This window comes from Bradysia coprophila, unplaced genomic scaffold (genome assembly GCF_014529535.1).
Source record: "Bradysia coprophila strain Holo2 unplaced genomic scaffold, BU_Bcop_v1 contig_232, whole genome shotgun sequence".
Lineage (NCBI taxonomy): Eukaryota > Metazoa > Arthropoda > Insecta > Diptera > Sciaridae > Bradysia > Bradysia coprophila.
The window spans coordinates 10,555,042-10,578,469 of record NW_023503493.1 but is presented as its reverse complement, the minus strand read 5'-3'; the positions used below and the strand labels follow the sequence as shown (position 1 = coordinate 10,578,469).

General features: G+C 36.8%; 1 protein-coding gene across 1 annotated transcript; it reads right to left on the bottom strand.

Moving 5' to 3' along the window:
• Positions 1 to 5,833: 5,833 nt before the first annotated feature.
• Positions 5,834 to 7,637, bottom strand: LOC119076526. Its single transcript, XM_037183313.1, has 2 exons — positions 7,345 to 7,637; positions 5,834 to 7,179 (listed from the first exon to the last, which is right to left on the bottom strand). The coding sequence occupies exon 2, from the start codon at positions 7,160 to 7,162 to the stop codon at positions 5,984 to 5,986; it is 1,179 nt and encodes a 392-aa protein (XP_037039208.1). The 5' UTR covers positions 7,163 to 7,179; positions 7,345 to 7,637; the 3' UTR covers positions 5,834 to 5,983.
• Between the last annotated feature and the right edge of the window lie 15,791 nt (positions 7,638 to 23,428).

The window sequence follows — 23,428 nt, the reverse complement described above, 5'->3', positions numbered from 1 at the left end:
ATGTTGTGGTATAATATTGTGTGGATCTGGATATATGTTCGAGAATGATAATATGCAAAATAAATGACTGGATGCAATTTCGTACTCTAGAAATTGGATTACTCTCCGCTCGTGTACGGAACAGCGATGTTGCACAGACAGAAATATCCGATTAATTCAATGCAAATTTTGTTTCTTTTTTTTTTTAATTAAGAACTTGACCAATTTTCACTCTAAAGAGACTTTATTGAGAAAAACGTTGCGTTGTTTGGACATCGGTGATGAAAAATGCTTTTTTAGGCACACGATGTGTATTGTCACTCAAGTGCCGAAAAAGTCACTCGGTGCGGTGGCATAATGGTTATTTAATGATATCAAGTGCAAAGTACTTTATTAGGCTCCTCTAGATATGAGAATAATGAAGTACTTTACACTGAGATTCATACAACGATTTATGGAACAGAGTCATCTAAAGATTTCAAATTTTGCGGTCGCGAACTGTGCAATTCACGCCGTAAGTGCGGTCGAAATTCAAAATGGAAAGTGCGGAGGTCTTTCTAACGTAGCATCATTTTCATCCAATGAAGCGTTGAAATGAATTTTTCGGTTCACTTTTTCATCGAATCGTTCACTTAAAAATCAAATTTTAGACACACTTACGGCGTGAATTTATTATAAAGGAGAAACGTATCCAACATAGTTTTGTGAGTTTTGTTTGTTGTACGGGCATCGGGGAATCTGACACACGGTGCCAAAAGAACGCACTTTTAAACTACGTCAAAGGTGAACTCGCACACGCCAGTTTATTGCTGCAAATGCTTTTTAGCCATGTCATCGACTTAATGACTCCTTTTACAAAATGTTGGTATCGAAAAATCGTGTGGTGCGAGGTCACGGTTTACGTAGTTGAAAAATGCGTTGTTTTAGCACCGTGTGCCAAATTACCCCACCGGGGTTGACTTCGGCAATGCTAACCTTCCAAAATGCTAAAAATAATTCAAAATTAATGCAAAATTTAGTGAAAAATTTAGTGTCGGACTCCGCTGTATGGTAGAATCTAGTACTAAGTACAATCTCCCGTTTCTCCTCTAACCTGTTACATACGGCAAGCATATGAACAGTTTTATTATTGGGGGTATTACTTCCATCAATCAAAGTATTTTTAATCGGTTGATTTCAAATCAAAGCCAAGCAATACAAACAATTTTAAATAATTCAAATCTTGTACTTCAATTTTTTTAACGTACTTTTTTTTTATGGCAAATTTCTCTTTATTTATATATGCGAAAAAAAAGGCTGCTCACAATGATGCAGCCCGTAATAAAACGATCTTTTCAAAAATCAAAGGTTACAAAACATAAAAATCATCTACTCTATCCGGTCCCAAAGTCCCCAAAATACACGCAGCGTTGCCTCTTTGTATCGCAATTGAAATTTTCTGCAATAAATAATCCATTGATCGCGGTTCCCCTGAAGTGGCCTTTATAATTTTTCCTAATTTCTCAATGAATTTCTTTGTTTCAGGTCCCATACAGCCTAAAGTCTCGAAAGCTAGAGGAGTAAACAAATAATTTTCTTTTAAACGCTTATAATTATTGTGTTTAAATCTTTCTGCGTTGTCCGCAATCGACCGCTGTTTCTTGCTAGATTCATTAATGTATGAAGGCGCCAATGTATCTCTTATGGTTACATCCCAAATAAGAGATTTCCCATGACTCCATGGAATCAGGGTCATTCCATCAGGTCTTTTACCATCATCTCTAGACATACCTGGCGGTTGTAACATGGTTGGAAATCGTGCTGAAGAAAATGCATGAGAAAAAACTTTGTTGACTTCATCATGCGCAGCAATTTTTTTAATTTTCATTTTGCATGATAAGCCGTGTAAGCCATCCTTTTGAACCATTCCACCACAAACACACTTATGTTCCTCGCATAAACCAGAACCTAAACGAAGACCAACAGCAATTCTAGCAGAGTTGTTATCCAATAGCAAACCCAATTGGCTCGATGGAACTACTTGCAACCACTTTGAAGATTCTTTGGTTGATGATGCAAGTAGTCTTGCACGAGCAACAGGTTCGCTGGAGTCAAACATCTCATCGAATTTACTCTTAATCATCGGCAGATCCCAATTCTTTTGCTTCTTCTTCTTCTCGTCACCTTCTGGAACAAAATCTCGAGGTATTTCCTCAATTAATTCCAAAACACTAGTTTCGATCACCTGAAAACTAAACTTTCTCAATATCTCACTCGACAGTTCTAAAGTAGAATAAACAGACGACAGATAAGCTGGCATCGCAATATCCTCAACTTTCCTAACACCTATACCTCCAAAGCTTAAAGGAAGAGAAGCCTGGTCCCAAGAAAAATCAGACATCTTCACATTCGCAATGGCTTCGAGAGTTGAACGGAAAATCTCGTCAACAGCTCTCAAGCGATCACCTAACAAAAACGCCTTCGAGGAACGCAACAAATAATTAAACCTACAACTACCGAGAGACTTCCTAAAAACACACAAAGCAGGATGAACAACATCCATCAAAGTTAAACGATCACACATCAACTTGATAGATTGAACTTTTGTTGAAAACATCCTTTCTAAACCTAACTCAAAAACAGGCGAGCCCAACATCTCCAACGAAGACTCATCAACCCGCTTAATCCCTGGTAACAATGACGAAATCTCAGAGTACATATGAGCCGCTTCACCTTCACTAGCACTAACAAAAAAGACTTCACACTTCTTAGCATTCAAAGGCAACCCTGACAAATCACAAAATTCTAAAATCTTCCTAATATCTTCCAATACTACAGAAAGCACGTCACCAATACTACAGTGAACGACATCTCAAATGTCTCACTGTCAAATTTTTCTGAGAATTTTATTGTGTCATTGCAAATTCACAATGACATTCTCTGAAAAAAATGACAGTGAGACATTTGAGATGTCGTTCACTGTACCATCATCTAAATACCAACCATTCAACCTTGCATCTAATAAATGCGTCATCTTCATAATACCTATGCAGAAACCGGGAGGCAAAGGATCTCCTTGGAAACCCTCTCCTTGAAAGCAGAGTTTCATCAAGAAAATAAAGAAAAATGTCTATAGGACTGTTGCATTAACGCCAACAACTCAGGACAAACGTCTCTAACCTCACCTAGCATGAACTTCCTAAACAACATATTGAAAGCATTACCGAAATCGAACTTAACCAAGGCCATCGGCTTGTCATGCTGAACTGAACTTGACATGCATTTTACTATATAAAGGAACATATCACCCAGAGCTTGTCATTATTTTTGTCGTTGTTACGCATGAAAACCAGACTTTTTTCGACCACAGGGAAAACAAAAGTAGTACGTAACAGTAGTTGTCTCCACGTCTATCGTCAAAAGTTAATAAATGTACGATAAAAGACGTGCCATCTTTAATCTGTCCAAATGGTTTCGAATTAAATCTTTCTAAAAATTAATTTCAATTGTTTGTTTGATCTGAAAATATTCCAAGATTTTCCTCGGTTTAATTTTTTTTTTTCATTTTTATTCGTAATTCTCAAATGTAATTATCTCGTTAAAAACGAAACAAAAAGAATTTCCAAAGCCTCGCTCTGGATTTGGCTTACGAGTACATTGATTTATATGTCGTCTAAAACCGAAAATATTGAGCTATCGTAGCTACCGAGTCACTGGATCTGTGCATGGTATATCCAATCAGAACAAATCAGAAAATCAACTCCGTGGTATCACATCAAACAAAATAACACGCCAAATTGAATTTGTATGGATTTGATACGGTTCTCCCAAGCATTATTTCTACTCGCACAACACTCCATGCAAATGTGTATCCCAAAAACGAAACCAAAAAAAAAAGTTGTATAGAAAACTGGGGGTATTTTATCATTCGAATTTCGAATTCATTCAGCATTTTGTTGTACAATTTAAATTCAAATCTACAAAAAATAAGAGGAAAAAAAAAGAAACGGAAAAGGAATCAAAGTTTTTTTTTCCTTTCTTTTCCTTTCCGTCGTAATTTAGTGTCGAACGTACGATCAATATTCCAGTCATGGTCTTAATTTTGCTTTAAGCTCATAGCTTGTAATAGAACTTAGACTGGTTGGCGTATACATCGAGATATACCTAACCGAAAGGAAAATGGATATTTTCTTCATATTGAAATGTAATTCGCTTCGTGTACACAAATCAGAATGATAATATTTAGAGTCGTGTTATAGCGGGAGGTGCATTCGAAGAAGGTCAAATGTTTACGCCTGCTGTAAAATTTCTACATCGAGGTATACTGGTATACGTCGAGGTAACATATTAGTTGCGTGTGCCTCAGCAATTTTTTATTTTCCAATGACAGATGAGTGGTATGACCGGATTTTACATTCAACAGGTTCAACCAGTGGTGTGGGGATATAAAATAGTTATTTATCTACCAAGCCAAAGCGGAGATATGAAGGTATTTAACGTTGGTCGATTAGTTCATAGCACTTCATTTCGAAATTTTCAAGGTAAGGCGAGTTGAAAATTTAAAATTTTTATTTCGATTTTCTGCTCAGATTCGTACATTACACATGTAAAACATAGTAGCCGACAGGACAGTTGTTGACGTTCATTTTTAAGTAAAGGTTAATTTTTTACATTTGTATGTAAATTAGTTCCAGTGACCGTGGGAAATTTTGTTACCCCCACTTGGGGGTACATGTAATTACACCATGATGATATCCCAATGTCTCAGGATAAATACCACTCCTACCCAGCCAATCACCAAACACCATTCGATAAAAATCACCATCAAAACTCGCCTGTTAAAAAAGAACTCAAAATCGAAATTTACAAAAGATGAGATGCGACATCCTATAAATTGGCCTGGCACTTAACAAGAAAAGGCCAACGCACTTCAAGCAAAACTTCAAATGACAGCTATTTTTACAGTGCAAAAATTCGATACACTGTCTAGTGTCACGAGCTACCGCTTAGGGTTGTTTGTATAGGTTTCTTCCAAGGCCGTTCAAAATGTCAATCGTCATCCACAGATAGGCCAACACAACCTCACTTTGAATTTTTGACGAACATATTTGTTTAAGTTGCGGTTATGTTTGCTTCTGTGGATGACGGTCGGTTGTTTTCGGCCTGTCAAAATTCGTTTTTACCGTACGATGGAAGAAACCTATTGCATGTTTTAACTCATACAACGAATACAAGTCATCTATCTGTACAACCGAAACGCAGTGCCTTCTGTGATTTCATCAGCCTCGGAATATTTTCTATGTTCGTGCTAGAAGCAGTGCTGTGATTAGTAACAACGGATCGTAGGGATTGTAGCGAACCGTCGACGGCCAGCATTGTTGCTGCGCATAATCATCGCTAGACAAAGAAGTATTTTTATTAATACAGCCACTGAAGCAAGTGCAACCAATGGTCCGACATATTTGTTATCTTGTGTAATCGGCCTAATATAGGCCTACAATCCACTAATGTTTGAAAGAAGTCAACCATTTTTTACTCAAGATAAATCAATAATCTCAATTTCAGACAAGGCTCAGGTCGAAACAGGTTCAGACTTTCATGTCAGGTTCAGATAAGCAGACTTCCTGAAGAAACGACGACTAGTCAACGTTAATTCAGGAATTTGCTGTTTCTCTAGTACCGACGACTTACTGAAGAAACGATGGGTTAATGAAGAAATCTCGACTAGTCGTCGTTTCATCAGGAAAACTCATCGTTTCTTCAGTAAGTCGGTGATACCAATGTTGTCGAAACTTCAGTGCAATATGTTATACACCGTCTTGCTTGATACCAAAACCACGTAGAACCAAATAGCTTAAAAGAATCAAATTTTTCGGTCGAAATTTTTTAGTTTTTATTTAGAGCGTCTGCTCAGAGAATCATACATTTAACATGTAATATCATAGTCGATGAACCGTAACGGTTGTAGTTCGTTTTTTAAGAAAATGATAAAGAAATTCAAGTTTTAAACAAAGGAAAGCGAAATTCAAACATTTGCTTTAGATGTCGACGCAACGGTGCCGCTAGACTTAGCTCCTTTTTTGGTGATTGTAATCGAACCATCCTCATTATCGACTGTCCACACGTTCTCTTTCAGTTTGTTGTTGATCGGCTTGCACAATGCCTTTATATCATCGTCGTACACTTTAAACTCGGGATGCATTACAATTTTCGTCAATCGTTTGCAATCGTCGATCAATTTGACGATTCCCAATCCTGTGACGGCTCTCTTTGTGAAACTCATGGTCAACGTTTCGATTTGGGGCACTTGAGCAGACAAAACCAGTAACTGTAAATTAGTCAGGCATGTTCTGAATTCCAATTGTTTGAGCTGCTTGTAGTACGATAGCATTTTCATCACCTTTTCGTCCAGATTACCAGTCACCAGAAAAACAAATTTTTCAAGTTTGTTGGCGGATGGACTTAAAAATCGGAGAACATTCGAATGTTCTTTGTTGTGGCTGTACACCTTCAGTGTTTGCAAATTCTTGAAATAGGTCTGACCGAATGGCTGTGCATACATGGGCCGATGAGCGTTCACGAACTCCATATCCAAATAGTTGAGACTGGGTAACAGTTCGTCCATCGTTTCGAGGAAATCTCGTTCAATGCGCCATTCCGTAGAGTTTTCCAACGTTAAGCGCTCCAACTGGCCATTCACACGAAAGAAATCTTCCAACGGAAATTTCGGGCACCGTCTAATGGCGAAACTTCTTAGCATTGGAAAGTTTTTGATTATTTCATCCCAATGTTTAATGTCAGCCGGATCAGGCTTCTGTTGGTACGCGATTTTCAATTCACTCAAATTAGGAAAACGGCTGTGGAAGTCTCGCAGAAATGTGCGGAAATGAACGATGCCCTCTTTGAATTCGGTCGTGTTTCGCCGCTCTTCATGCGGATAATCGCAAATGAGCTCCATTGCGGTTATGTTATCTCCGCAATATTTGACTATTGCATCAAGCAATAGTCTTATTCCGGTTAGACGATATTCAACGCACAATGTCGTTATGGAACGTCCATCACGCTCCAGGAGTGGTAAGGAAGTCGCCAAATTGCTGCTTCGAATTGTACATTTTTCAGTCTTTGGTCGTTTTGCTGAAATTTGATCGTCGCCTTTGGCTTCTTCTTCTTCCATGTCCAGGTTTCGTTTAGTTGGATTTTCCATTTTCACAGAAAAACTCTCTGCAATTGAATATCGAAAAAGTCTAGGTCAAAATTCAGTCGTTACGCGCTTCGCTTTTAGAGGTTATGAAGGGATTTTTATCTAGGAATTCATTGAATATCGCACAAAAAATCTGACTTTTGTTTCTTTCATTCGCAACATTGTTACAATAGAAATAGTCTCACCTTTCGCTGAATATACGATGAAGTCTGAATTCGAAAATTTCGATCCAAATCAGTAGATATGACGGAACAAACAGTTACTGCGGACGGTTTTGAAACTGACTCTTATGGATTCACATACAAACAATCGTATAAAGCGAAGGACAACGCTCTATGCACTGGGATATTCCTTATGATTTATTGAACATTGAACATTTAATGAACACAAATCAAGAGTTAATCACACAAATTTTAGCGTTCGCCTAACAAAGGTCTTTCTTGAAAAATGATTGTGAAATATTGTGTTGTGTTGGTCACATTGCAACAAGGTTTCACATTGAGGAGGGGCAAAGTCAAAAGATTGATCTTCCGTACCTTCCGCACGCATATTTTTGAGTGGGGTCGATTCGAAAGTTTTTTTTTTCATGGCAAGGAGCAGAATTTTGAAAAAAATTTGTGATACGTAATATACATGCTTCTGCACCGAAAACAGTTCATTTCACCAATCAAGCACATTTGTGAGCATGAAAAATATTTTAGGCCTTGTGACGCAATAGTTATTTATGACATCGAGGCGAAGTACTTTATTACAAGGTTGTATACTTTGGGGAGATCACGTAGATACAGATACGCGGGTTATACACCACGTTTCATACAAAAAATTGACCACGCCATACAAATTCAATTTTGGCGAATTTATTTGTATGGAAAAGGTGTGTTCCCGCGTATCTAATAAAATGCCGATCTGCGTGACCTCCCCAAAGTATACAGCCTTGCTTTATTAGACTCTAGATGTGTAAGAGGCCGCAGGCCGTATGTCATAATACACATCGTGAGCCTAATACACCACTTCGGACCTTTCGTACTGAGATTCATACAACGTTTTATGCAACTGAGACATCTAAAGTTTGTGATGCTGAGTGGCAGAAATATCTATTACCACTCGGTAGTCAAAATTCTGACACCTCTGGATTTTGGAAATTGAGTCTCAAAATGCTATCTTCAACATTTCTGAGTGACGAAACATTGACAATCTGTTTCGATCAAATTTTTCATTGTTGTAATGTCACTTTTGACGCTTAACGAAATTAATAAAGTCGGAGCATTATAATTTGATCGATTCTACTCATTTCATGCATTTCTAAATAATTGTAGTTTTCGAAGAAATCATTTCGAAAACATTACAGTATAAAAGCTTTGACACGAGCATTTGAACGGATTACCCGCAGGTAGAGGTGTGCGCCGCCGAGGATTTAGCCGGCGGCGCGGCTAAGCCGAGTACTGATTGACGCCGCCGCCGATACAAAAATATTAGCCAGCCGCCGCGAGCCGCCGATGCTTTTCGTCGGCTTGAAAAAATTAGATCGTGAAATAATTAATTTTGGAAAAAGTCACCATATAATACAAGTTTTCGTATAACGTAGAAGAGAACAGAACGTCCAATCCACTAAAAACGTTATAAATACATATTTTATAATTTTGCAGATATTTCTATAGAAATTTTCCGCAAGAGAAAATTACATTAGTTTTACAAAATGGAAATTAATTTGCTCATTCTCATCGAATATAGAGAGTATATGTAACAATTGCCTCACAGAGAGAATGCATAGACAATTCTATTTCAGCTGATCATGTTCTGATATGAGATAAGCTAAGTTCCAAGTTGGTACAAGTCAAATTGCCAACGAATATCAAGTAATTTTTTTTGTGTTTTGTGGAATGAAAACAGTTGGCTTCAAATAGATTTCTTGTCTTATGTTTAACTTTATCCAAGAAAACCAAGAGCAATATACCAAAACAAAAGAGAACTTCACGACATCGAAAGTTTAAGTTAAACACACGTTTAACTTTAACAATTGTATAAGTTAAACAGTTCGAATGTCCACAAATATGTCTCCATGCACCACGCACTACCTCACGATTTCAAAGCCCTATTGCGGGTCAGATATAGGTTCGATCTAAAAACTAATTACTTTAGCAGTTTGATCAAAATCCAACGTGTTAAAATTTAATTATTTTTCGTGTGTTCTGTCGAACTGTTTAACTTACATAATTGTTAGATTTAACAGCCTGTTGAACTTAAAATATTCAGGTCGGGATGTTCCCTAAAAACAGTTGTCGAGTCTGTTACAAAGGCTTCGGGTAATTTGACTGTCACATTATAATCAGATAATACAATTTCGTGAAAGTCCATAGTTTTCTACTGGTTAAGTAATTTTTATATTCAGACGAAAGTGAAGCTTTGTGCAAGCTAATTTAAAACTCAATTTAGCATTCAATTTATGCGACTTTCATAATTGATCGGCGCGCCGCGGCTTGGCCACGCCGCCGATGATATTTCCTTTCGGTGCGCCGCCGCCGATACCATATCACTCGGCTAGCCGCCGCTGACATTTTCGTTCGGCGCACACCTCTACCCGCAGGTATACCGCGAGTAAACAGCTCTAATGCGCATGTGTAAGCTTTTATACTGTAATGTTTTCGAAATGATTTCTTGAAAAACTATAATTATTTAAAAATGAATAGAATCGATCAAATTATAATGCTTCGACTTTAGTCTTTTCATGCTGCATGCGTCGAAAACCGTACTTTTCACGTTTCAAGCACCACTTTCGACGCATGTAAAATCCATTAAATAACTCGGGATAAAAAGATGAAAAGTCTCATTTTCGTGTGTTTTTTTGACCTCGGCTCAGTGCTTACTTTAGAGAATTTTAATTCTGAAAATTCCGAAAATTCTGAAAAAGTTTCGAAAAAGTTCTGAAAAATTCCGAAAAATTGTTTCAGAATTTTTCAGAACTTTTTAGGAATTTTTTCAGAATTTTCAGAATCAAAATTCTCTAAAGTAAGACCTGCCTCGGCTACGCCTCGGATCAACAAAGTTCACACGAAAACTCGACTTTTCATCTTTTTATCCCTAGTCATGTAAAACAATGGAAAATCTGTTCGAAACGGATTCTCAATGCTTCGTCTCTCTTTTTGGCATCAACTTTCTCATGGATAATATATGGTAATAGTATTAATTCAACTACTAGCTGCTTGGTGTATCTGCTCAAATACATCTACCACTAATCTCACTTTTATGCCTGAAAACATCAGTTATGCTCATAGAGTTTTCCTTTCAGAAGAACTGTAGTATTTTCTGCGTATTAATGTTGCGGTTCCTGTGAACTTTTAACAAAAACTCAAATTTTTCCAATTGAATTTTCTAAACACTGGAAAATTACCGTCCCAACAACTAAACCATATTGGAAAATTCGCATTCAATTAAATTTTGCAAAATTCTTTGCGTGGTATGCACTCCTCACATGTCATAGCGAGCCGCATAAAGTTTTAATTTTTATATGTTTTGACAAGCGAGGTTACAAACATAATCCTCTTATTGAAAGCCTATATAACAATATTAGACCTATGCAATCGGTAATATCCCACACGTATACCCTTATTATGTACCTTAAATTCAGCACAACACAAATTTTGTTTTCGCGTTGAAAGCCTTGTTAATTTAGCAAAATTCCAGGATAAATACGTTTTCATCTGATTGTCATTGTGTATCGGGTCAAACAGATAAATAATGGCGAAGTACAACATTTATAGTCTGTGTGCAGACGTGGTGCACGTATACACTGTGTGTATGTAACGTTCAAATATAATTAATTCGCTTTCAACAATGTTATTAGATTGTATTTCAATTAAATATCGTAACCTGAGGTGAGGTGGATGATAAAATTATTATTTACAGAATTGACACATTTTATTAACAACATATTGTCATCTTCCTATACATCTCCTTCGGTAACGCTTCTTTTGTTGCTTAATGTGCTTTTGAAGACTTTTATACAAGAAAGTTCTTCGTTAATCACGTCGTTGGTTTGAAGGATCTTCTCTTTTGTGGTGTATTTATAATGAATGTAATTTTCATTATGAACGACAAAATTTATGTTACAACGTAAGAGATCTGTGCGCCGTTTCATTTTTTGAGATTAGCGGTTGAGGTAAAATGTGTTCTGAGAAATTCGAAATTCGGCTTTTGTCTAAAAATCTTGTTCAATTTGTGAGTAAATTTTATGACGAATCTACACATGGCTAAATAGTTGCCTACATTCGGGCACAAAATTACTATTATTTTGATGATTTGGAAAAAGAACGACCATACGTATGGTGATAAAATGTCTTAGTTTCCAGTAAAAAATTGTAATCTTTGCGATGTCACCTAAGCAGAGAAAACTTAATATTTCATGAAAATTGACACATACTTTGAGTTTTCTTGGTCTTAGGCTACATCACCACAAACATTTCAATTTTTCATTGAAACCTCACACATTTGAACACCAAACGATGGTCGTACTTTTTTCAAAAATAATAATTTTGTGCCCGAATGTAGGCAACAGTTTAGCCATGTATAGATTCGTCTTAAGAGGCACCGGCACTTTGCTGAAAAACATACATACGGGTGATTTTTAAATATTGGATTTTAGTTTACTTTTGATGATGTCTTTCCACCAGAATCCTTTTTCAAAAATGTACGACCGCAATTCCGACCACGAATGTGTCAGCTTTCAACAGAAATAGATTTGGTTGTACCAGTTTGACCAGCTCTAAGAACAATGAGCATTTCATGAAAGTTTCGTTAAACTGCTCACTTTTCTCAGAGCTGGTCAAACCACTACAACCAAAACTAATTTTGATTTAAAGCTAACACATTAGTGGTCGGAATTGCGGACGTACATTTATCAAAAAGGATTCTGATGAAAAGTTATCATCAAAAATGAAATACGAGGCACACAAATGTTGGCTACAATTTTAGCTAAGTACCGGTGACTCTTAAACGTAACTGTTGGCGAATTTGTGTCAATTGGCAACGATGGTAAGTTTTACAACCCTTCATTTTTAAAGCTTCATATGAATGATCATTCAAAATTGTTTGACTGGCTTACACATGGTCAAAAACAGCTAGAAAATCCAAAAGTCGTGTATACCGCCTTGGAAGTAAATAGTCAAAAAATGACTAAAAATGTGGAATTTTAGGGAAATTATTCCCTTAAAATAGGCCCTGTGTTAAGATACATTCGGCCAAGTTTCGCAAATTGCAATATGTTACTAAAATGGAACTCAAATTCGAGGGGAAAACTACATTGAAAAACGTTGTACCATGACGTTGTATGGAGCTGATTGTCAAGATGAGCCAATGACTTTGAATTTTTCGTAGGTACCCGCCAATGTCATATCACAAAAAAAAAATCGTCAAGAAATCGGTAAAGTGTGAAGAAATGCCAAGAAATCATCATTTCATCTTTGCGTTTTACCCCCCTCTGGCGATTTTTCTTAGCGTTTCTTCACATTTTGTCGATTAAAAAATCAACCAAAAATGAAGATGATTTTGTTCGATCCCATTGAATCTATCCGAGAGAACCTACCCTTAAAAAAGTGATTTTATGTTCGACCGTAGGGAAACTATCCTTTTACAAAATGTAACTGAAAACGTCATGTTCGATCCCATAGAATCTATCCTTTTACGAAAGGTAACGGATAGTATAGGCGTTATGTTGGATCCTAGAAAATTTATGCTTTTACGAAAGGTAAAGCAAAGGCATTATGTTCGATACTTAGAAGACTAACCTTTTACGAAATGTACATTAAAGGCAGAGTAGTCCTAGACATAGTGCCTCGAAAAATCGCTAAGTGTGAAGAAACGCCAGGAAAAAGCGACAGAGTGTGAAGAAACGTCAAAATGTGATTTGTGTACAAAAAATAGCGATTTGACTTTGGCGATACTTCACGGCTACATTTGAATTTACGTGTATTTGTATAGTGACTTTTCTGAGCACTGCACCTTGACTTTCTCATTCGCTACAAAAGCCTTTGAGCAACCATTAGGAAATAACTATTACAACCCTAGCGTTGCAAAATGTTTGTATGAAAGTCACCACAATATGAGCTGTGTGCAAAAAAGTTACCCGTTCGCGGCCTGTCGACAAATTCTCTTTGCCGGGCACACGGTTCTATCCGTTCTATCTATTACAATATGATGATGTCGAGTGCGGTCTAGACGATGTATTTTGTATCGGTCTAGACTAGACATGTTCAAAGAAATGCTTCAATCTTTGAAAATTATTCATCAGAGTCGTCAATTACTTTCAACTGGAATTATTGATATTTATTTCTCAAGTGATGATTGTCGCTGACTCTTGGAATATATGTCTGAATGTGGTGTTATTGATTTTGGATATGTTGTGGTGATTTGCTATTTGTTGATTGGAAAAAGGGAAAATATTCGTGTAAATACGAATAATGTGTATCGCAGACTGATTTATTGGATGAACACACAAAACGGAGTTACACAATTTCAGCGTAAATATCAATCAGTCAGTCGACTGGTCAAGTGGTTCATCAATAATAATTAAAGTGATTAACGCTTGAAGAAAATTGAATGAGAATTTCGCATAAAATCAAATAACTGCAGTGAACCGTGTGCGTTTTGTTAAATTTGTTAATAATCGATATTCACGGATGGGGCTGAACTACATCAACGAAAAGTAGTAGAATATTGTTTATGCCAAATAGCATAGTTTTTACCCTAATCACATCACCTTGAAACAATAATAAAATGATAAAATTGTGCATTACATGGTACACTGTCGTGACTTACCCTCTGTTTTTCTTCTCTATATTTCGTTTGGCGCTTTCACTACACCATTTCCTGGGAATGTATCGTTAATATGAAGTTTAATTGCGGATTGTTTGCTGTGTGTTAGCAGTTAGCATCAAGTTCTTTCCTTTGTTAGCTGATCGTAACATAATCCTAAACTTTTAAATGCAAAATTTACTATTTGGGAGTTTAATTTTGGGGATATTTGTACGCGAATATTGCAGATTTATGGATTTTGTTAGAAAATATCGCACTCTGTTCTGTAGGTTTGTGATGAATTTGTTTTTGTTGTTGTAATAGTAGATTATTGATTTAATGCTATTATTGATGATACAGTTCGAACCAGTTTCTACTTATTAGTAGTAGTAGTAGTATGGTACGAATAACCTACACATTTCCGAGTGTGTTCGAATTAAAAGCCCAGATTATACGAACTAATTTGACAATGGCAAAGTTTGATACAGACATGAACAATACATAGAGGTAAAGCCACATTCAACAAAATCGTTTCTCATCGGTAATAAAATTGAATATTGCAAAATCTCTATCGTATATCGAGCACATAAAGTTTTTGAATGACAAAAAAAATAGCTTACTCATATTTCACAAAATATTATATGGACAGAATGCATTAAATATGTTGATTTGAAACTGTAACGACAAACTTACATTTAGCGAAGATTATGAGTATGAAAAGAACATCAGAATACTCTACTTATCAACAGAAAAAAAATCTAATTGTCTCAACAAAGCAGTGTCAGGTGTTCTTTTTTGGCTTTGTACTGCGACCTAAATCATTATGGGCTGCTTCTGGGAAATTTAGAAATAAATTTGATTCATCTGTCCTTCAGCTGCTCCATTCATGAGCTGATCATAAGTCTTTATAAAGTGATAAAAGAGAGAAAAATGACCAGTTGCTTAACTGGTTTCGATGGGTGATACGTCAAAATTTGCATGTAAAAGTCCAGTTAAGGAACGAACCAGTTGAGGTAATTTAACTGAGCTCGATGGGTGAACACTCTTTTTGACATAATCTTTAACAATATATACAGTGTTAACGGGGAGACATTTCGGCTCAGTTAGACCTAAATGGCCTCGATGGCAACGTCAAAATAATGGACGATGCACATACAAAATTCATAATTCAAAAGTGCGAATTTAAATTTCCGATTGTAGTAAACTTTTTTTCCTTGAAAGCTGTTGACCAGACGCGTCGTTTAAGCCACATATTATATCGGTGGCCGAAAATCTCGGGGAGATACTGCCATAAAACTGTATGCTTGTTTTTAGCAAATTTATCCAAATTCTATTTTATTTCACGAAACCTGAACCGATTTCGCTAAACTTTTTTTTTGCTGAAAGCTATTGACAAGACACGTAGTTTGGCACCAATATGAGGTCATTGGCATAACGTCTCGGGTAGATATGACCAAAAAGTGTTTGTTTGTATTTGACTTTCCAAGATATTCGCAATAAATCTCAAATGATTTCTGTAAACTTGTTTCCCTGTAGAAACGAACGCTATAATTCCACAACTGCACGAAATGACACGAAATTAAATTTTTAGATCATTTTTGGTTCATTCTGCTTCGAAGTAAAGTGAAATCACCTCGAGCCAAACGTTGCCAAAATTATTTTTTTTTTTATAAGAACTGAAGAAAGCTCGATCAGGTTAGTTCCCTAGTAAAAATAAAAGTCTCAAAAGCTCGAAAAGAGACGTCTCACGTCTTACATTACAAAGGATTTGAGACTGTGAGACGTCTCTTTTCGAGCTTTTGAGACTTTTATTTTTACTCGGGTTGGGTGAGTGAATTAGGTGAAATCAGCTTACCAGTGGTGATAAGTGTCATCCTCGAATTTTGACTCGTCGAGGTTATCTCGAAAAATTTTGTAACAATTTTTTTAAACGGTTTTGAGCCAAAGCAACATTTTCTGGAGGGCAACAACCACCAATTAAAAAAAAAAAAGATCTGGCTATTAATGACCACCGAAAAATATCACTTTTATAGACACATTTCCCACAAATTTTGGGCTACCAACCTCATATTGGGCTTAAACTGCGCGTCTTGACCATAGCTTTCAGGGAAAAAAAGTTTACAGAAATCAGTTTACGATTTGTTGAAAATTTTTCCGAAAAGTCACAAACGAGTAACGCGATTTTACGACTTCTTCGATCACACGAGACACACTTCGCAGGCTAAAAATTCCAATTCTTGTTGGCATGAAAGCATATTATAAAATTTATAGACTGATTTGTTACCGCAAAACATAGCCAACACAGCTCACTTTATGCCTCAGAAATGACGAAATTTTTAACGCAACTGACCCTGGAGTTACCCTTATACGAAACAAGTATAAGCAGTGCTTATTAAGCACTTTTTTGTTTGTATGAGTAGATCACTGAATCAGCTGGAAATAGGTGAAGCTAATTCATGTCTAAATTTCACTGACGCAGTCGCTGTATGATAATGCCGTTACCTTTACTTTTTGATGTTAGTGGCTAAACAAATTGAGGACTATGTTACATTTAACTTACATATTCTTTTCCAAACATTGTGAACGAAAGTAAAATGTCACTCTCTCTCTCTCTCTCTTATTGCGTTTACTCCCTGCAATGTTGCCAATTAAATAATAAAACGATCACAATTTTACATCGATATAATTTATTGATTTTCATTTTGGGTTTTTGTTTTGTATGTTATCACAATTTTACTTAGTAAAATTCATTTACCTTTTTATACAAAATTTTCCATTTTCTTTATTTATTATATGAAGGGGGGGTGTTGTATTTTTTATAAAATTTATTTCTAAATTAATTAACAAGAGTCTATAATTTCAGTTATACATTTTTGGGTTAATTTCGAGATTGATTTTATATTTTATCTTTAGAGAATTCTGAACGGAAAACACAAATTTTGGAATTAAAATTAACAAAAAAAATCTTTTATTTCCAGAATTTTAATTAATTTCTTTTTTATCAACAAAGATATGTAACATTGTTTAACTATAGATTCCTTCCTTCCTTCCTTTCTTTCTCTCTTTCTTTATATTTATTCTTTTCTGCGATCCCTAAATTTTGATTCTTAATTTATGGTAAAATCAAAAATTTCTTAGCACAAAGTTTGATTATTAAATTTTCTTTAGTTGTTGTTTTAGTTTTCCATTATTTACATTCCTTAAACTATCTAATTTTACGCAGTTAATTAACTAATTTTTTTTCCATCGATCGTTCTTATCATTTGTTTAGAGTATACTTAAGTTTCTAAATGTCTGATCTTACAGTAAAAAAGATAAAACACAAATTCGAACACATTTCCTAAATTCTTTTTTTATTTAATGTGGGCTGCGTACATTCGACTGTTCGCATTTAATCAGTCAAGCAATTTACGCCATTTATTGATGCAGTAAATGTCAACCAAATTTAATTCTGAGCTTTCCTCAGCTGCTTTAACAACCGCTCCACTTTTTCAAATACAGTGCTCATACGTCTTACACGCAGTGTGACTATATGAGTGGACCAGCTGGTAGAACTAAATTTGATTGACATTAACTGTATAAATTCAGATATATTTCAGATAAATTTCTGAGTGCGTTAATTTTAGAATAGAGGACCGAAACTTCGACGAGTCATTTTTAATCGACCGGAAACATTATTCTAAGTTATATTACTCTAAGTGTAGTGAGCGATTTAAGGGGATGTTTGAGAAAACTCATTAGTCATTGAAATGCTGTGTGGAACAGCTCAACTTGTCGATTGATAATTTCACTTGGCCACAGGCACAAGGATTACACATGATAAAATTAACCATTTTGATCGTATGTTACGTAAAATAAGTAGGTCACGTCAGGCTACGTATTTCTTTAAAATTTCCAATTTTTTAGGGTTGCAAAGCCAAAGGCAGGGATGCAATCACAAAGCAAAGATGTATAAGGTTCCAAATAATTACTTAAGCTATATTACTTACTAACCAGCGCTGAAGTTTTAGGCTCGACTATGAAGGAATGACTCATTTTCTGTGGGTGCAATGAGTGGTTTTTTTTGCAAAGATGTTGCTGCTTTTTATAAGATCATGTAAATTTGGTTTGATAGCAGTCTACTAGGAATATTTTCTTTGTGATGATCTCAGTCATATTTTGTTAAAAGAAGGTTAGTTACGAAATAACAAAATTTGTCTAATTTTTACGATTACGATAAAGCTGTGAGGATTAGATTCCCTTGAGCGTTATCTAATTAACTGAGCTATAAGCTGTCTCATCCACAGCAATTTTTTAGACCCGTACGAAGTACTGGGGTCTTTTAGGTTTACGCATACGTTTGTAACACGTCGAATTGGACTCCCTGAGTAAGGGGAAACCTATTGTGGTTGTCCAGAGATGCCAAATCAGCAAGAAAAAAAATGTCCGTCTGTCCGTCCGTCCGTCTGTCTGTCTGCACGATAACTTGAGTAAAACGCATCCGATTTTGAAAATTCTTTTTTTTCCCGTTTGGTAATGTCAAAAGACAGGCTAAGTTCGAAGATGAGTGATTTTGGATCGACCCCTCCTGAGCTGGGGCCCAATAAGTGCTTTACGGTTTTTCGAAGATATCTCCGGACATTTAAACGCTATACTCGTAAATGATACATCGATGAAAGATATTTACAATACCGATCGACAAAAAAAAAGTTTATGGAAATCGGATGACCGACTTGTGAGTTTTTTATTTTTTTATTTATTAAACAGGGCATCTGTTCAATTGCTTAAACAGATATGCACGTAGGCCTCTTGTGGACCCATTGTGCCACCCATGTATCGTCATTATGCCAGAATACTACACTCCGTACTTTTCCCGGAATCTTCCCGAACTACATATGTAGCTTAGGACATCCTTGGGGTGTAGTGATTTAATAGTACCGATTCTAAGTGTAAAATTGCCAAGACATTTGTACCTGGACTGGATAAATGCTGGGCATTGGCATAGGTAGTGGTCGGCTGAATCAATGTGTGCTCCACATAGATCACATCCTGAGTCCAGTCGTTTTCCTATATTCGTAAGATGCTTGTTAAAATCAAAGTGACCCGTCATGACTCCTACATAAACTTTCAGCCTAGTTCTGCTAAGGTTAAGAAGAAACTTGGAGTGGTTCTTACGCAGTGTAACATTATTCTTCGATTGTTTGCATCCTTCTTGTTCATGCCAGTACTTAGTAGATTTCATGTATTTGTATCTGTTTATTTCGCGCTTAATAATTGATGGCGGAATTCCTATTAATGGTTCAGGGATAGGTTCGATAGCAGTTTGTGCCCCTTGTTTGGCCAGTTCATCTGCTTTTTCGTTACCTATAATGCCCGAGTGTCCTGGCACCCAAGTGATGTTAACTTGGTTATCAACCGAGATGTCATCTAGTGATTGCCAGCACTTCAGGGTCAGAGCCGAACTTATTTTGACTGATTTAAATGCTTTGATGGCTGCCTGACTGTCTGTGTAGATTGAAATCACTTCATTTACTGTTCTAAGCTTTAAGACTTCATGACAACATTTGAGTATACCCGCGATTTCAGCTAAATAAATGGAGCTATATTTACCTAGCGGAATGGACAATTCCACTCTCGGCGCTTCGCAGAAGACACCTGCTCCCGCTTGATCATTTATCAAAGAGCCATCTGTGTAAAATTGTATGCCATTTGTCAGTGGCAGTAGGCTATCCTTCCAGTGGGATCTTTCAGGTATATTTAGTGTGAATTTGCGTTCGAATTTGAACATTGGGTTAACGTAGTCCGTCTTCAAATGGATGACTGGAAGAAATTGCTTGGACCTGTACCAAATTGCTGAATGTCCAGCGTCTTTAAGTTTGGTATTAGAGTCCCTTTTGAGTCTACTAAGCACTGAAAGTGCCTCTGTTTCTATCAGAATGTGCAGAGGAGTAAGTTCGAGAATTACTTCTAAAGCTGCAGTGGGAGCAGAGTGCCATGCTCCAGTTATAGCTTTGCATGCCAATCGTTGAAATTTATTGAGCTTATCTATGACATTTTTAAGGCAACACTTGTGGTACCATAGAAAGGAACCGTAGAGTAGAATAGGTCTAACAACCGAAGTGTAGATCCAATAGAGTACTTTAGGAGAAAGGCCCCACGATTTGCCATATGCTTTCCTACATTGCCAAAGTGCTATGGTAGCCTTGTGAATGCGATAATCAATATTGGGTATCCAGCTTAATGAGCAGTCCAGAATGACCCCTAAGTATTTCACTTCGTCCACCAATGAGATCGGTATACCGTTAATGGTTGGTACTCTGATAGCTTCTATTTTTCTTATACTTTTCCGGAAGAGAACCATTTTAGTCTTACCAGGATTAACCTCGAGTTCATTTTCCAAGCACCACTTCGACACTTCGTTCAGAACTCCTTGAAGGATATCACAAAGAGTAGGTACGAACTTGCCTCTTAGGATCGTGGCTAAGTCATCGGAAAAACCTTCTGTTTGATATCCATGGCTATTAAGTGATTCAATTAGACCGTCAATTACCATGCACCATAAGAGAGGGGGGAGTACTCCACCTTGTGGACTGCCCTTGGTGACTACAATCGTTAGCTTTGTCTCACCGTAGCGAACAAAGACAAGTCTGCTTTTTAGCATAAAAAAGATCCAATCTGTGATACCTGGATCAATACCGAATTTACGACAAGCGTTCACGATCGCGAGGTACGTGATATAGTTAAAAGCACCAGCTATATCGATAAAACATCCCAGTGCGTATTCATTTGTAAGTAGCGCAGCTTCTACAGTAGTAAGTAGATTATGCAGTGCGTTTTCACAAGACTTGCCCAGCTGATAGGCATGTTGTTGCGGTTGTAATTTTTTTATACTTAGTGGTCCGTCCCTAATATAACGATCAATGAGTTTTTCCAAAATTTTCAAGAAGAATGATGTCAGACTAATAGGCCTGAAGTTATTCGCTTTGGAGTAATCAATGTTACCTGGCTTAGGTGTGAATGCTACTCTGGTTCCCCTCCACCTCTTGGGAACATATTTTAGGTGGAGACAAGCGGAATAGATTTGTCGTAATCTGTTAACGAAAAGATGAATGGACTTTTGTATTAGAGCAGGAAAAATTCCATCTTCGCCTGGTGACTTGAACGGTGCAAATGTGTTTACTGCCCAAGTTAACCTGTCATTTGTAATTGTTTCTTGAATTAGTTTATCATTAGGAATGGCTGTTCCTAGAGGAACGTCCGGCAGAGGTTCTTCACCTTCGATGATTCTGCTGCCTGGGAAGTGCGAGGCTACAAGATGCCTGTACGTTTCGTCTAGAGTATCAGTATAATTACCTGATTGGAGTTGTAGAGATCCTACTAATTGGACTGGGTCCTTTGATAGAATTTTGAACATTTTGGCCGAGTCTCTAAGGTTATCAATAGCCGTACATTGTACTTTCCAGCCAACTCGTTCTTTCTTTTTCAGAGCCATTTTGTATTCTCGTTGAATCTTATAGAAATCGTCCCAGGTGACCTTGCTAAAAGGCGATTTTGCTGCGTTAAAGGCGCGACGAAGTTTTGACCTCAATGCTTTGTCTTCTGATGTATAATAAGGTAGTGAATGACCTGCTTTGTGTTTGTGAAGAGGGCATGCATTTTCATATGAATCAACGATTTCAACGTGAACTTTTTCCACTTCTCTTTCTACATCGTCAGTTCTAAGTAAAACTAGATTGGTAGGTTCCGGGCTAAGTTTACTCTGCAGAGTGTGAGTAAAAGTATTCCAGTTGGTCGCCGCTGGATTTCTGAAGAGAAGTGGTGGCTGCGTATCAAGATCTAGGTCAAACCGGATGCATTTGTGATCCGAAGTTAGAATTTCGTCAGTGACTTTCCATCCCGTGATATACGAGAACAGGTCGGGCGACGATAATGTCACGTCTAGAACTTCTGATCTGTTTTTAATTACGAATGTTGGTTTACATCCTACATTATTGATCATTAAGTCTGAGGAAAGAATGAATTCCAGGAGACTTTTGCCTCTTTCATTAATGTCCTTGCTTCCCCAGGCATGATGATGAGCATTAGCATCGATACTACTTATTAGGGGAATTGCATTCGATTTGCAGTAGTTGATCAAGTTCATATATTCTTCTGTAGGTGGCTTTTCTATGGAATCATATGGAAAGTATGCAGAGCTAATCAGTAATTCAATGTCATTGCCAAATTTTTTAGCTCTTAGACGAGCTACACTTAAATCTCTGGTACACAGATGGTACAGCGGTTGTATTGTCCAGTCTTTTGAGATGTAAATACAAGCTCTAGGGGAGCCTTTACCTACTGCATGGACGACATTGCCTCTTCTCCTATTAAGTCCCTGGATTTTTCCTGATCTAAAGGAAGGTTCTTGCAGAAGGGCAATGAATGATACTTTCTTGTTGATAATCCTATTTAAGTCGGCGGTGGGTGTGGCGGACTTGTGTAAGTTAATTTGGTAAAATTCTAATTTTTTATTTCGTTGCGGCATGGTAGGTTTGTAAAGGGTTGTTTTGATGGTTTATTCAGAAGAACAACTTTACCTTTGAGAAGGAATTCTGAGACAGTGTTTGTCCTCGTTGTCTTTACCAGCAGGCAGAAAAATTCTTATCCTTGATGCCTTGATTTTCTTAAATTTTACTTCAATAATGAAAGACTCATAATAAGCTCGATAATAAGTATGCTGCCATTTATTGACTTGTGAGTTAGATCCCTTGGTGTGAAACAGGCACAGGGCGGCAAGCAGTTTTTGCTTGTAGGTCGGCCAAATTTGAACATATTTCGTTCGTTTTAGCTTTACTAGATAGGTATTGACCGTACCAATCAGGGAAAAAAAAGTTTATGAAATTATGTTCTCCGGAGCGTGAGCTAGGTCTCTTGGAGTGAGCTCTTATCTGGCTACTCGGCCGTACAGTGAACGTGGAGTATTTTGTCAATATCTCGAGTAAATTTTGACCGAATTTCATGATTTTTTTTTTGTTTGAAAGGTATTAACAAATGTAAAGCGTCTGTACTATTTTCGGTCTCCTAACAAAATGGCTGCCGGCGGCCATATTGGATTTTAGTAAAACGATATAAAGTGGGAAAAATGATGCTTAGAGAGTTTCTGTTAACATGGAAATAATGTGTTAAGTGTGAGGAGTTTCAGGGATTCCATATATGGACATCTATATATACCTATATACAGCTATATTGAGCTATATACAGGCATATAGAGCTATATAATAGCATATTCCTCTGTGAAATGTTTATTTACAGTGAAATATAGGTAAATATAGCGGTATATAGCTGTTTAAATAGGAATTTATGAAATTTGACTTCGTACGGGGCTGTCTATATTGCCTCCGGCAATTTAATTGTATATGATAACAAGGCAAAGAGTGGATAATGTAAGTGATTTAAAAGGAAGAATAGTTTTTCAGCAGAGAAGAAAATGAAGTAAGAGAAATGAAGAGTTTCACATTAAAGGCT